General features: G+C 35.0%; 2 protein-coding genes across 3 annotated transcripts in view; one reads left to right on the top strand and one right to left on the bottom strand.

The window, feature by feature from the left end:
- Positions 1-16,485, bottom strand: part of LOC142231916 (uncharacterized) — a 334,412-nt gene that overhangs the window by 271,895 nt on the left and 46,032 nt on the right. The gene's annotated exons all lie outside the window — the stretch shown is intronic.
- Positions 2,832-3,575, top strand: LOC142231919 (uncharacterized). Its single transcript, XM_075302586.1, has one exon. It carries the CDS (start codon positions 2,965-2,967, stop codon positions 3,415-3,417), a length of 453 nt encoding a protein of 150 aa, XP_075158701.1. The 5' UTR covers positions 2,832-2,964; the 3' UTR covers positions 3,418-3,575.

Here is a 16,485-nt window from a genome sequence, read left to right as displayed (position 1 = left end):
TTTTTTGTTTTAATGAATTCTAAAACTTAAGTTACTTAACATACATAAAATGTACGATCTCAATAGTAATTTAAATAATACAGTTTTACCATTATTAATATAGTATATTATATAATTCGTTTTATTAAATAGGGTAATATTATATGTAACGGGGAAGTGTTACAATTTGTAGATAAAATTATATATAATTAGATATATTAACATCTAATTATATCAGATTAGATATAATTAGATGTGGGCCAAATTTGAGATCTGGTCAGATCTAACTCCTTTAGAATTAGATCTGATCAGATATTACCATTTTTCGGATCTGACCATATCTGCCTAGATATACTACCATATCTAATCAGATATGGCGGCAGATCTAATAATATCTGGTCAGATCCACCAATTTTTACACGGGTATATCCTCCACCATAGGATGGGGGTATATTAACTTTGTCATTCCGTTTGTAACACATCGAAATATTGCTCTAAGACCCCATAAAGTATATATATATTCTGGGTCGTGGTGAAATTCTGAGTCGATCTGAGCATGTCCGTCCGTCTGTTGAAATCACGCTAACTTCCGAACGAAACAAGCTCTCTACTTGAAACTTGGCACAAGAAGTTGTTATTGATGTAGGTCGGATGGTATTGCAAATGGGCCATATCGGTCCACTTTTACGTATAGCTGCCATATAAACGGACCGCCAAATTTGGCTTGCGATTGCTCTAAGAGAAGCAAATTTCATCCGATCCGGCTGAAATTTGGTACATGGTGGAATAATTCATACGACCCCGTTGAAATTTGGTACATTGCGCTAGTATATGGCCGCTAACAACCATGCCAAAATTGGTCCATATCGGTCTATAGTTATAAATAGCCGATCCCCAAAAATAATCTACCAAAATTTTATTTCTAAAGAAAATTTGTCAAAATTTTATTGCTATAGACAATTTTGTCAAAATTTTATTACTTCAGAAAATTTTTTTTATAGAAAATTTTGTCAAAATTTTATTTCTATAAAAATTTTTGTCAAACCAAACCAATGAGAAAAAGAGGAAACACGCTCGAAATAAACCCAGCCAACTGCACTCAAATCGATGATTTGACGGTGGCAAAGGAAAAGAGATATGTACGAATTTATTTCGGCATATGCCGGCTATCAGATAAAACCTGCCTGAATTTATTCTGATAATTGGTTGATAGTTTTGTTGCAAGTAGAGGATGCTGATGAGGAATGTGGTAATTCCGAAACGTCCGACCATCCAACCATCTGGCAGTCCATAGGGCTTTGCCCAAATAAATTTGACAAACATTCTTTTTCTCTGTTGGTTAAGCTACACTTGTAGTTTAGGCAATGCATGGTTTTAGGCTGAAATAAAAAACGACAAAAAAAAATTTATTTCTATAGAAAATTTTGTCAAACTGAATTATTTACGTATTGTTTAACATATACCCCGTATGGACTAACTTACAATTGAGAAGACGGTGTTAAGAAGCTTTAAGATACCTTGCCATCGGCAAGTGTTACCGCAGTCCAAGTAATTCGATTGTGGATGACAGTATGTAGTAGAAGTTTCTACGCAATCCATGGGGGAGGGTACATAAGATTCGGCCTGGCCGAACTTACGACCGTATATACTTGTTTCGTTTTTTTATATTTTGTCTCACGATAGATATTATAGACCAAATAGCGCCTAATTTCGTAACGCCATTTCACAATTCAAGAATAAAGTTCTCAGAACAAATTTCTAAATAATTGAAGAAGAATCTCAAAAATTAAAATATTTTCTATATGATATTTATTTAGTACAAGTAAAATAAGAAGAAAAAATAAAAAGTTTTTAACATTAGATTTAATTCGGTAATGAAAGCACAATTAAGTATATGATTTTGTTGAGGAGTAATGGAGTTACGAAACGATCGACCATTAAACCATCTTGCAGTTTGTAAGAATCAATTTGAAAAACATTCTTCTCTGTTTGTTAATGTACTCTTTGAGTTTATTCAACATATGGTTTTAAACTGAAGTCGAAGTGAAGTTGTAGGTGACAGAGATTTTGTTTAATGTATTTACTTACAGTCACGTGGTGCAATGGTTAGCATGCCCGCCTTGCATACACAAGGTCGGGGGTTCGATTCCTGCTTTGACCGAACACGAAAAAGTTTTTCAGCGGTGGATTATCCCACCTCAGTAATGCTGGTGACATTTCTGAGTGTTTCAAAACTTCTCTAAGTGGTTTCATTGCAATGTGGAATGTCGTTCGGATTCGGCTATAAAAAGTAGGTCCCTTGTCATTGAGCTTAACATGGAATAGGGCAGCACTCAGTGATAAGAGGGAAGTTCACCAATGTGGTATCACAATGGATTAAATAGTCTAAGTAAGTCTGATACATCGGGCAGCCACCTAAACCTAAAACCTAAGATAAAATTTTAAATCGATTAAAAAAATGTTATAACTGTAACCATCTTACCTATTGAATGATTTTGTTGAAATAACTTATTGGTTATAAATTGGTTTTAAAATATTTCTCTGAATTGCGATTGAAATTATACAAAGAAAAATTGTTGGAAAATAGGGCTAAAACTAAAGTATTCAATATTTATGTAGAAATTATTTGCATATTCTACGAAATATATAATAAGCCAAGGAATATCCAATAATGAATTTACCTATAAGAATTATTATTTTTGTGTGCCCTCAAATTTTCTACCTAAAAGTCAATCCAAAAAGGAAAGGCAATTTTCTTATCGGATGAACTACGAATACAATTGCAGGTAGAAACATTCTTTAATATAAATACTAGAGAATAAAGCTGCAGTAGATCAGTTACCTTTGCAAGTCATTGCAATTCGTTTCACAATCTGATCTAACGCACTGTGATATCATTGTCATAGAACAGTGCCAGCACATCGTACATCCATCACTTAAAAGGAAATCTCATTGTTTTTCGGTAACGAAATCACTGGGCTCATCATGATTTTGGCAGCAAGAAAACATTTGTTTGTCATTAACATATTCTTCTTTTTCGTAATTTTCATTGTGCAGAAATTTATAAAAATTTTCTGTATTATCGAGGAAAAGGCCTGCAAAAATGCCAATTGTCCAGGGGACAAACGATGCGATGAACGTTGTGTTGTATCGGCAACTGGTGTTAGTGATTCAACAACTTCAGTTGCATCTTTGGCAGCAGGCCTAAATAATTCCTCGTCTTATAATCCAGCACCATCATCCTCAGCTCCACCATCTCCAACGCCTCCAGTGAAAGGTTTAAGACGTATACCAATGGCCATGAGGAAGACAATGCGTAGTTTTGGTTTCGGTGAAGGCCACTTCCAACTTTTCGTTGAAGAAAAACAACGTCAGCAATATATCTCAAAATCTAGGTTGAATGCTGCCTTTGCCGAGGTCAAACTCAATCCGAATTAGAGTACCTGTTGCGAGTACCTGTCGCATGTTTGCGATTATTTTTTGTCGTTGGTTATTTGCTTTCACTAAAGTAAAAACTCAGTTAGTGATTAGTATTTAGATTTCCACGAATTTCTCAAATAAAAATGCTTTAATAAATAAACTATTATATTATGGAATTTCCAAGATTATTATGGGTTGCAAATCGGTATACAAATCGGCATGTTGTCCAAAAAAGTTTTCGCAGATTGCCGGGGGTCAATTAAGAAAACAGCAGACATTACGGTTCTATCGCGAACCGTATTAGGAGGCAAAAGAATATTCAACGAATACTCGGAATACGAAAGAAGGCTTCGCATAGTATGCCGGAATAAGAGGAAACGTAAAGGCAAATTAACCCATTAACGCCCAAAATTAAACTGCCGGGCAAAAGTTGATTTTATGGTTTTCTATTAAATCAGTGACGACTAAATAAAAAGATTTAAATAAAAACAAGTAAGGAAAGTCTAAAGTCGGGCGGGGCCGACTATATTATATCCTGCACCACTTTGTAGATCTAAATTTTCGATACTATATTACATCCGTCAAATGTATTGGGGGATATATATAAAAGTTTGTCCCTAATACATACACCTAAATATCACTCGATCTGGACAGAATTTGATAGACCCAAAATTTAAGCCGGCTAATGCATTAGGGTGGAACGCAATGGAAGTAAAAAAATATGGGAAACATTTAAATCTGAAGCAATTTTAGGGAAGCTTCGCAAAAGTTTATTTATTGTTTATCGCTCGATATATATGTATTAGAAGTTAAGGAAAATAAGAGTCGTTTTTACCACTTTCCGACTAAGCAGTGGCGATTCTACAAGGAAAATGTTGGTATTTTGACCATTTTTGTCGAAATCAGAAAAACATATATATGGGAGCTATATCTAAATCTGAACCGATTTCAACCAAATTTGGCACGCATAGCTATATTGCTAATTCTACTCCCAGTGCAAAATTTCAACTAAATCGGAGCAAAAAATTGGCCTCTGTGGTCGTATGAGTGTAAATTGGGCGAAAGCTATATATGGGAGCTATATCTAAATCTTAACCGATTTCAACCAAATTTGGCACGCATAGCAACAATGCTAATTCTACTCCCTGTGTAAAATTTCAACTAAATCGGAGCAAAAAATTGGCCCCTGTGGTCATATGAGTGTAAATTGGCCGAAAGCTATATATGGGAGATATATCTAAATCTGAACCGATTTCAACCAAATTTGGCACGCATAGCTACAATCCTAATTCTACTCCCTATGCAAAATTTCAACTAAATCGGAGCAAAAAATTGGCCTCTGTGGCCATATGAGTGTAAATCGGCCGAAAGCTATATATGGGAGCTATATATAAACCGATTTCAATAAAATTAGGCATACTTGACTACACTATTAATTGTACTCGTAGTAGAAAATTTCAACCAAATTGGGGTAAAACCCTAGCTTCTGGGACCGTATTAGTCCATATCGGGCGAAAGATATATGGGAGCTATATCTAAATCTGAACCGATTTCAATCAAATTTGGCACACTGGACTATAGTACTAATTGTTCTTCTTGTGCAAATTTTGAAGCAAATTAGGGTAAAACTCTGGCTTCTGGGGCCATATAAGTCCATGTCGGACGAAATATATATATATATATATATATATATATATATATATATATATATATATATATATATATATATATATATATATATATATATATATATATATGTGGGAGCTATATCTATATCTGAACCGATTTCCACAGTGTGGAGCAGGGTATAACAAGTATATACGGCCGTAAGTTCGGCTAGGCCGAATCTTACGTACCCTCCACCATGGATTGCGTAGAAACTTCTACTGAAGACTGTCATCCACAATCGAATAATTGCGGTAACACTTGCCGATGGCAAGGTAAAACTTCTTAACACCGTCTTCTAAATTGCAAGGTAGTCCATACTAAAAATTGCCTATTAAATACGTATGCAATTAAGTTTTACAAAAATTTTTATAGAAATAAAATTTTGTCAAAAGTTTCTATAGAAATAAATATTTGACAAAATAAAATTTTTACAACTTTTTCAATAGAAGTAAAATTTGGACAAAATTTTCTATAGAAATAAAATTTTGACAAAATTTTCTATAGAAATAAAATTTTGACAATATTTTTTATAGAAATAAAATTTTGACAAAATTTGCTATAGAACAAAAATTTTGGTAAAATTTTGGACCAATTTTTGTGTCATTGGGGATCGGCTATATATAACTATAGACCGATATGGACCACTTTTGGCATGAGTATTAGAGGCCATAAACTAACACTACGTTCCAAATTTCAACCGGATCGGATGTATTTTGCTTCTCCAAGAGGCTCCGGAGATCAAATCTGGGCAACGGTTTATATGGGGTCTATATATAAGTATGGACCGATATGGACCAATTTTGGCATGGTTATTAGATACCATATAATAACACCACGTCCCAAATTTCAACCGGATCGGATGAATTTTGCTCCTTCAAAAGGCTCCGGAGGACAAATCTTGGGATCGGTTTATATGGGGGCTATATAGATTTATGGACCGATTTGCACCAATTTTTGCATGGTTGCGAGAGACCATAGACTAACACCATGTACCAAATTTCAGCCGGATCGGATCAATAACAACTACTTTTGCCAAGTTTCAAGTCGACAGCTTGTTTCGTTCGGAAGTTAGCGTAATTTCAACATACGGACGGACGGATAGGCTTAGATCGACTCAGAATTTCACCACTACCCAGAATTATATACTTTATAGGGTCTTAGATCAATATTTCAATGTGTTACAAACGGAATGACAAAGTAAGTATACCCCCCATCCTATGGTGGAGGGTATAAAAACTGGCACTTTCTAGACATTGGGCAGATTAAGTATGAAATTCTCCAAAAATTTCTATTACCTCTATTTAACAGTTTTAGCTACACACAATCGAGGTACACATAAAACTATTGGAAGCATTTTACGCATCGAATGTGACACTTGTTTATTAAATGCGACCGAATGTCTTTGTTTATAGATCACATGGAGTATAAAGCTGGAGTATATACGTGTATTTAAGAGTACAAAAATAATGGGTAGCTCATGGTTGTTTGACTTTAAACAGTTGTCCTCATATGGGGACAGAGGGCGGTAATGGGTTAACAGCCCAGCAAAAAAATTAGAAGTTATTCCACAAACATTTCGTTTTAAGACCATCCCGGGATCATCCATCAATTTTTTCTCACATCCAATGAAGATCTTTTAGGTCAGTCTTAGAAAATGGAACTTTCAATTTTTTATTGAGTTTAGGTTGGAAAAAACCTAATATATGCCGAAAATAGCAAAATAAAAACGATCTATAACGTAAAAACCAATCTTTTGAAAAAAAAAAATATTTGATATCATATTGCGACCATATCACAAACATTTGAATTGAAGTTTCTACGCTTCGTGTTCAATGGCGTTTGTGGCTGCGTGTGCTAAGGCGTTCTGTTATGGTGCCAACATACTCTAGCTTAATCCTTAGTCGGACCGAAAAAGTTTTACAAATTGTAATGGATAATTAGAATATGAAAGTGTAATAAAACAAGTATATACAGCAGTAAGTTCGGCCGGGCCGAATCTTAAATACCCACCACCATGAAGCAAATATTAGGGTTTCCTTTGAAATTTCAGGAGGGCTTGAGGACTTGAGGACACTTCCCGAAGATAAATTTAAAGATTTCATCCATGAGGTTTCTGGATTCTGGATTTATGAGAACCATTTTTGTTTGAGTTTTAGAGGAATCATTAACATCTCTTGTAAGTGTGCAAGAAAATTATAAAATAACGTTTTGATTTGAAATCTTAAATCTGTAGAAGTAAAATCTGGAAATTTTACATTGAGTTTCAAGCAATTTTCATCATCACCCTCAAGAAGTGAAGTCGGTCTATATGGAGGCATTACCAAATGGACCTATAAAAACCTAATCCGATACACGTTTTTGTGAGCCTAAAATACCAGAATATTTACAATTTCAGGCAAATCAGATAAAAACTACGGTTTCTAGAAACCCAAGGAGTTAAATCGGGAGATCGTTCTTATGGGGGCTATACTAAAATATGGACCGATACTCACCGTTTTCGGCACACCTCTTTATGACCCGAAAATACCTCTAGATTTCCAATTTCAGGCAAATAGGATAAAAACTTCGGATTCTAGAAGCCCAAGAAGTAAAATCGGGAAATCGGTCTATATGGGGGCTATACCAAAATATGGTCCGATCCTCACCATTTTCGGCACACTTCTTTATGGTCCTAAAATACCTCTAGATTTCCAATTTCAGACAAATTGGATAAAAAATAAGGTTTCTATAAGCCCAAGACCCCAATCGGGAGGTCGTTTTATATGGGGAACATACCAAAACATGGACCGATATTCACAATTTTTGACACACGTATTTGTGGTCCTACAATACCTCTAGATTTCCAATTTCCGGTAAATTGAATAAAAACTTCGATTTCTATAAGCCAAAGAAGTAAAATCGGGAGATGGGTCTTTATGGGGGCTATACCAAAATATGGACCGATACTCACAATTTTTGGCACACGTATTTGTGGTCCTACAATATCTCTAGATTTCCATTTTCAGGTAAATTGAATAAAAACTGCGGTTTCTATAAGCCCAAGAAGTAAAATCGGGAGATCGGTTTATATGGGGGCTATACCAAAATATGGACCGATACTCACAATTTTTGGCACACGTATTTGTGGTCCTACAATACCTCTAGATTTCCAATTTCCGGTAAATTGAATAAAAACTGCGATTTCTATAAGCCAAAGAAGTAAAATCGGGAGATGGGTCTATATGGGGCTATACCAAAATATGGACCAATACTCACCATTTTTGGCACACCTCTTTACGGTCACAAAATACCTCCAGATTTAAAATTTCAGGCAAATTGGATAAAAACTACGGTTTCTATAAGCCCAAGACCCCAAATCGGGAGGTCGGTTTATATGGGGACTATATCAAAACCTGGACCGATACAGCCCATCTTCGAACTTGACCTGTCTGCAGACAAAAGACGAGTTTGTGCAAAATTTCAGCACGATTGCTTCATTATTGAAGACTGTAGCGTGATTACAACAGACAGACAGACAGACAGACAGACAGACGGACAGACGGACATCGTTATATCGTCTTAGAATTTCTCCCTGATCAAGAATATATATACTTTCTATAGTCGGAAATCGATATTTCGATGCGTTACAAACGGAATGACAAACTTATTATACCCCCGTCACCATTCTATGGTGGTGGGTATAAAAATGTTGATAAAAATAAAAAGTGGAATTGGCGATTTTTTTCGTTTCGTTTTTTAAAATTCTTCATTCAAATGAACTTCCAAGGCACAACTTCTATGAAAATGATCCGAAAACGTAAGTACTTCCGTCCTATGACAAGCCGATCTGAAATTCATTCGAGATGATCCGATCTGAAATTCATTCGAGATGATCCGACATAGGGAACTGAACTTAGATAACACAAAGCCCATAAAGGCAACGCGGGCTGAGTTGGATTAATCGGCACGGGAGACACGAAAATACTATGGGATGACCCAGACAAGAAAAAGTCTGGAGAACTACTCAAGGAGCGTAGGGCAATTGTGAGGATGTTAGCTCATATGAGACAGGCGATCTGAATCCATCGAATTCAATCTACTCGAATAATTGTTTAAAGATGTTCTCACATCCAGAAAAAATGCACTTGATTGAATATTGAACTTTCCTTAAGGTTTTCCGAGCCAAAGATAAGGCTTTTTATACCCTTCACCACTACTGTGGTACAGGGTATAATAAGTTTGTGCATTTGTATGTAACGCCGAGAAGGAATAGTCATGGACCCATCTTTTAGTATACCGATCGGCTTAGAATTAAATTCTGAGTCGATTTAACGATGTCTGTCAGTCCATCTGTCTGTCTGTCTGTCTGTTGATGTATTTTTGTGTGCAAAGTCCATCTCGCAGCTTAAATCCAATCGTCTTCAAATTTGGTAAACGGCCTTTTTTCGGCTCAAAGACGACCCCTATTGATTTTGGAAAAAATCGGTTCAGATTTAGATATAACCGCCATATATATTTATAACCGATGTGGTCATAAATGACGTATTTATCAACCGATCTGGTTCTAATCTCGTATAATCGAATGTTTTGTGAGTTTCCTAAATTTTGCAAAATGTCAGCCAAATCGGTTCAGATTCAGAAATAGCTCTCATATATAGCTTTCGCCCAATTTACACTTCTATGGCCCCAGAGGCCAATCTTTTGCTCCGATATACTTGAAATTTTGAACAGGGAGTAGAATTAATATTATAACTATGCACACCGAATTTGGTTGAAATCGGTTCAGATTTAAATATAGCTCCCACATATATCTGCCATCGGATTTACAGTCATATGACCACCGTAGATCAAAATTTCCCTCAAATTTACTTAAAATTATGCACAGGTATTGGAAATAACAGTTTTACTATGCATGCCAAATTTGGTCAAAATTGGTTTAGATTTAGATGTAACTCCCATATATATCAAAATCGGCTCAGAATTAGACAAAGTCCCCATATATATGTCCTTCCGATTTGAGCAAATATGGCCCAAATATTCCTTGTAAAATCGTCACTGTTTAGTCGTAAACTCGCAGAAACTATTCACATTTACCTATACTATAATTCGAATATATTGACCTATAAATCATAAATGCAGATTTGCAAAATTTTGCAATTGAAACATCTCCAATATTGTTTACTAACATTGTGCTCCGTCCTGGTCAATAACCAATTTAAATTTTGAGTCTAGACATTTTGTGAAAATTTAAAAAATTTTGCCCAAATCTTTATACATCTCCTAACAAATTTGAAGGCGTTAAGATGGTATCAAAAATGTTGGTATACATAGTGGTGAAGGACATAATATAGTGGGCCCCGCTCGACTTTAGACTTTCCGTACTTGTTTTAAAATAAAATAATTTTTGGGAGCTATATAGCTTTACGTCTAGTGTCTATAAAATTAAAATTGGTATTCAAATCTTATCCAGTGTTCACTCCCTTTTACTGTATTTACGGATACTTCAAAGCAAAACTGTCTCTATTTAATTTAAAAGCAAAATTTGCCTTTATTTAAAAGGAACCATAAGGAAAATGAATTAAAACCACGACGGGACGGGACTAGTCCCTGGTGTCTATGCACAGTTCTCTTCAAAACGTATGGAAGGGATTGGTCATTTTACACTGAAAAACATGTTGTTGTGGAGCCAAATATTTCTTGTCCCTAAAATACTTGTCAAAAAGTCGATAAACTTTTGAATGAAGTCGTTTAGTTTTTATAGTTAAGTGATTCGACTTAAAAATTGGATTATTTAGATGAAAGAAAACTTCATATTTTACTCAAAAAAAAAAAGAAAAAAAACAGTGAACCCACCAGAAAGCAAATTTTTAGCTAAACTGTATTACAAATGCAGATGCCACGCATTTTTTATAAATATTAGTAAAAATTTGTCGACAAATTCAAGAAAATTTATTTAACGTAATTAATTGTTCCACTTGTTAAAGAAAATTTCGAAATTTGAAGGAAACAATTGGAGTTCAAAATTGCATAAATGTCTTTAGTACCATACTAAGTTCAAGATGGGCACGTTATTGGTAAAATTTAGAAATTGTAAGAAATTCTGGACTATTGTGTGGGAGACACAAATTTAGTCTTCATTAATGAAGCAATCGTGCTGAAATTTTGCACATACTCGTCTTTTGTCTGCAGGCAGGTCAAGTTCGAAGATGGGCTATATCGGTCCAGGTTTTGATATAGTCCCCATATAAATCGACCTCCCGATTTGGGGTCTTGGGCTTATAGAAATCGTAGTTTTTATCCAATTTGCCTGAAATTTTAAATCTAGAGACATTTTATGACCAAAAAGAGGTGTAACAGAAATGGTGAGTATTGGTCCATGTTTTGGTATAGCCCCCATATAGACCGATCTCCCGATTTTACTTCTTGGGCTTATAGAAACCGCAGTTTTTATTCAATTTACCTGAAATTGGAAATCTAGAGGTATTGTAGGACCACAAATACGTGTGCCAAAAATTGTGAGTATGGGTCCATATTTTGGTATAGCCCCCATATAGACCGATCTCCCGATTTTACTTCTTGGGCTTATAGAAACCGCAGTTTTTATCCAATTTACCTGAAATTGGAAATCGAGTGGTACTTTAGAACCGTAAAGAGGTGTGCCAAAAATGGTGAGCATCGGTCTATGTTTTGGTATGGTCCCCATATAAACCGACCTCCCGATTTGGGGTCTTGGGCTTATAGAAACCGTAGTTTATAACCAATTTGCCTGAAATTGAAAATCTAGAGGTACTTGAGGATCATCAAAAGGTGAGCCGAAAATGGTCCGTATCGTTCCATGTTTTGGTATAGCCCCCATATAGACCGATCTCCCAATTTTACATCTTGGGTTTATAGAATCCGTAGTTTATATACAATTTGTCTGAAATTGGAAATTTATAGGTATTTTAGGATCATACAGAGGTGTGCCACAAATGGTGAGTATCGGTCCATGTTTTGGTATAGCCCCCATATAGACCGATATCCCGATTTTACTTCTTGGCCTTCTAGAATCCGAAGTTTTTCAGAAGTTGGAAATCTAGAGGTATTTTTGGGCCATAAAGTGGTGTGCCGAAAACAGTGAGTATCGGTCCATATTTTAGTATAGCTCCCATAAGAACGATCTCCCGATTTAACTCCTTGGGTTTCTAGAAACCGTAGTTTATATCCGATTTGTCTGAAATTGTAAATATTCTCGTATTTAAGGCTCACAAAAACGTGTATCGGATTAAGTTTTTATCGGTCCTTTTGGTAATGGCTCCATATAGACCGACTTCACTTTTTGAGGGTGTATCGGATTAAGTTTTTATCGGTCCTTTTGGTAATGCCTCCATATAGACCGACTTCACTTTTTGAGGGTTAGAAGGCGCACTGATCATGAAAATTGCTTGAAACTCAATGTAAAATTTCCAGATTTTACTTCTCGGGTGAAAATCTACATATTTAAGATTTCAAATCAAGACGTTATTTTATAATTTTCTTGCACACTTATAAGAGATGTTAATGATTCCTCTAAAACTCAAACAAAAATGGTTCTTATAAATCCAGAATCTGATATAGTCCTCATAGGTGAAATCTTTAAATTTATCTTCGGGAAGTGTCCTCAAGTCCTCAAGCCCTCCTGAAACTTCAAAGGAAACCCTAATATTTGGTTCATGGTGGTGGGTATTTAAGATTCGGCCCGGCCGAACTTACTGCTGTATATACTTGTTCTTTGTTAGACCGGGGACTTATCAGCCAACCTGTTATGGAAATGCGTTTTATCTCTCAAACCTGTACCAATGTTGTCTCACAAATGCTTATGTTTACTAATTCAGTAGGGGTGGTTTAGGGTATGATATAGTCGGCCCCGCCCGACTTTCTACTTTGCTTACTTGTTTTTGAGTGTGTTTGTTTTGATTACAACTTATGTAGCCCCATCGAAAGATTATAGATTACAGAAGTTGGAAGATTGGCTACTGAGCACATCAAACCATTTACCACATTAGTTTAATACTCGAACCGAACGCGTATACGGCAAGTATTGACATAGCATTAAATAAAAAGAAATTAAGAGCAGTGTTGCCAATTTGGTGCTTTTAGCACCAAATTTAGTTCTTTTTGATTTCTAAATAGCACCAAATTGCCTTTTTGGTGCCTTTTCAAAAAAAGCACCAACTTGGTGCTTTCTGGCATTTTCATTTAGTGCTTTTGGCGCTTTTTTTTTATTTTGAACAGTATTAAGTTTAATTGATACAAAAATTTTGATTAGACTTTCAAGAGCCGAAGAAACTCAAATTTATAATTTGATTGTTATGAAGTTGAATTGATTATTTTTTAATTAATATTGTTATTTAGGGTATTCTGTAGGAAAGTCGAGCTATGAGTGTCGAATTTTTGAATTTGGTAAAGATGTAATTAAAAACGTTTGTATTAAATTCACAAAAGCACGCACAACTGAAATAAGCAATTGACTCCTTCCATGTATTAATATTTTGAAAGTTGAAAAACATCACTGATCAAAATGAAATGGACGAAATCATTAAGACTGATCAAAGTGTATACTTGAATAGCGGTTCATAATGGTGAGTACTAAGTTCGAGTTTTGCCGCTAAAGTGAAAACTTTATCAGTGAAAAAGGCATACAATTATGCATATTTGCTGCAAATTTTATTATAACTTGATCTTAATACCCACCTTAACTTCTTAAAAGTTCTATAATACATCTTCGGAAGCTTTTTTTTTGTTTTTTTTTTAGTAGAGCATTTAATTTTCGATTTTGTGGTGGAAGGTGGTAGGTTAGAATTTATATATTTTTGGTGCTTTTTGGCCTTGGGGAGTTGGCAACACTGATTAAGAGCACGAAATAAATTTCCATAAAGGGGAAAATGTATTTTTTTTTTGTTGTTGACTAAAATTTTACATTGTTTCATTAAGAAAATTAAATTTTTCATTTAAAAAATAAAAACGAAAAACAACTAAAAGATTACAAACATGTATTAAACTAATCTGGTAAATGCAACATTTTGTGTGACACAAGCCAATTTCCTATCTCCTCAAATCTATAATCTTTGGCCTCATCGACCCGAGGTTACAGATTTGGCGGGTCGATGAGGTTACATAGCATATGAAGAAAAAAAGCAGAAAAAACGAATAAATTCAAATTTGTTTCCTAGTATCAGGTACGCAAAACTCAAATTTAAAAGTAAGAGATAGAGAGAGAGAGTAATCACAAAACCTTTGGAACCGGGCAAGTTTTTGTTTAGTGTACAAATATCCAAGACATGTTGGCTGACCTATAAATTTAGAAGGCGAAAACTCTGGTCAAAACCTTAGTTACTAAGATTCTCTTACCCTTAAGTTCATCAATTTATATCAAGGTATATAGACTATTACTAACGACCACTATTTATAGTCTAAGTTAAAAAGTGTTTTTCATTAAAACATTTTTTTCGTTTTCGTCTTTTTTATTGTTTGCAAAATTTCTATTTATAGAACATAGATAAACAATAACTATGTATTTCAATTTGTTTTAAAAAAACCTTATTTCTTGATTTAACCTTAAAGAGAAGCCATTTCTCGTTATGAAGCACATGGTACATTTTTTTTTGGAATTTGAACTAAAGTTTACTCAAATGTTTTGATCGCTTCTTTTTTTTCTTAATATTTCAATTTCAGCCCATAATATTTACATAATAAACAATGAGTTGATGTTGACGCCAAATAGCATGTGTTTATTAGAATACGATGTTGAAAAAAAAAATGTTCAAACTAAATGCGCCATAGATCCGTTTTATGAAATATTTGTGATTGCAATGACGTTGATGTTAAGTAAAATGTTTTTAATAAATAAGAAATATAAATAACATTATATTAAGAACAAGTAAATAATCGAATGTTCAGCCGCACCTTATTTTATGTTTTCTCCACCACGAATTGCACACAAGAAACTTTTCGAAAAACTATAGCCGCATTACTACACCAAAAAAGTTTTTCTTGGATCCAATGATCCAAGGATTCCAAAATGAATGTAACATTAAAAATCAAAATTGGTACAGACACTTTGGTTGAAATACTAATAGATGGATGGAAAACCGGCCGCATTGAAAAAAAAAAGATGCCCGGATCCAAAGATTTTGTCTTTACACTAATGATTTTGGTATTGATTCCGAGCCAAAGAAGCGGAGAATTGAAGTAAGGACACATTTAAGACACAATTTTCTTTTAAATTTAAATTTTGCGTATATGGTTCTAGGAAACAAATTTTAATTTATTAATTTTTTCAGCCAAATTCAGGCTCGACTACAAGTAGAAATTATGCTATGCTGGAAGGAAAAAATATATTCAAAATAAAGTGTTGGAAAACTTGCTTAGCTTTGTAGCTAAGATGCAACAAGTCAACAAATTTAAAGACGATTCATTAATCTTGAAGATTTTTTCAGAAGTATTAAAGCCTCAGTGATCTTAGTAAAACGAAATTTTCCTTCATTTTAAGATATCCATTTTTATACCCTCCACCATAGGATGGGGGTATATTAACTTTGTCATTCCGTTTGTAACACATCGAAATATTGCTCTAAGACCCCATAAAGTATATATATTCTGGGTCGTGGTGAAATTCTGAGTCGATCTAAGCATGTCCGTCCGTCTGTCCGGCTGTCCGTCCGTCTGTGGAAATCACGCTAACTTCCGAACGAAACTAGCAATCGACTTGAAACTTGGCACAAGTAGTTGTTATTGATGTAGGTCGGATGGTATTGAAAATGGGCCATATCGGCCCACGTTTACGTATAGCCCCCATATAAACCGATCCCCAAATTTGGCTTGCGGAGCCTTCCGGAGCAGCAAAATTCATCCGATCCGGTTGAAATTTGGTACGTGGTCTAAGTATACGGTCTCTAACAACCATGCCAAAATTGGTCCATATCGGTCCATAATTATATATAGCCCCCATATAAATCGATCCCCAAATTTGACCTCCAGAGCCTCTTGGAGGGGCAAAATTCATCCGATCCGGTTGAAATTTGGTACCTGATGTTAGTATACGGTCTCTAATAACCATGCAAAAATTGGTCCATATCGGTCCATAAATATATATAGCTCCCATATAAACCGATCCCCAGATTTGACCTCCGGAGCCTCTTGGAGGAGCAAACTTCATCCTACCCGATTGAAATTTGGTACGTGGTGTTAGTATATGGTCTCTAACAACCATGCAAAAACTGGTCCATATCGGTCCATAATTATATATAGCTCCCATATAAACCGATCCCCAGATTTGACCTCTGGAGCCTCTTAGAGGGGTAAAATTCATCCGATCCGTTTGAAATTGGGTACCTGATGTTAGTATACGGTATCTAACAAGCATGCAAAAATTAGTCCATATCGGTCCATAATTATATATAGCTCCCATATAAACCGATC

Source organism: Haematobia irritans, chromosome 3 (assembly GCF_050003625.1).
Source record: "Haematobia irritans isolate KBUSLIRL chromosome 3, ASM5000362v1, whole genome shotgun sequence".
Taxonomy (NCBI): domain Eukaryota; kingdom Metazoa; phylum Arthropoda; class Insecta; order Diptera; family Muscidae; genus Haematobia; species Haematobia irritans.
Note: the sequence above shows the minus strand (reverse complement) of the source record. Positions and strands in the feature narration are given on the sequence as shown.

Coding starts and splice junctions, on each gene's coding strand:
- LOC142231919 (XM_075302586.1), top strand. CDS start 2,965: ATGATTTTGGCAGCAAGAAAACATTTGTTTGTCATTAACATATTCTTC.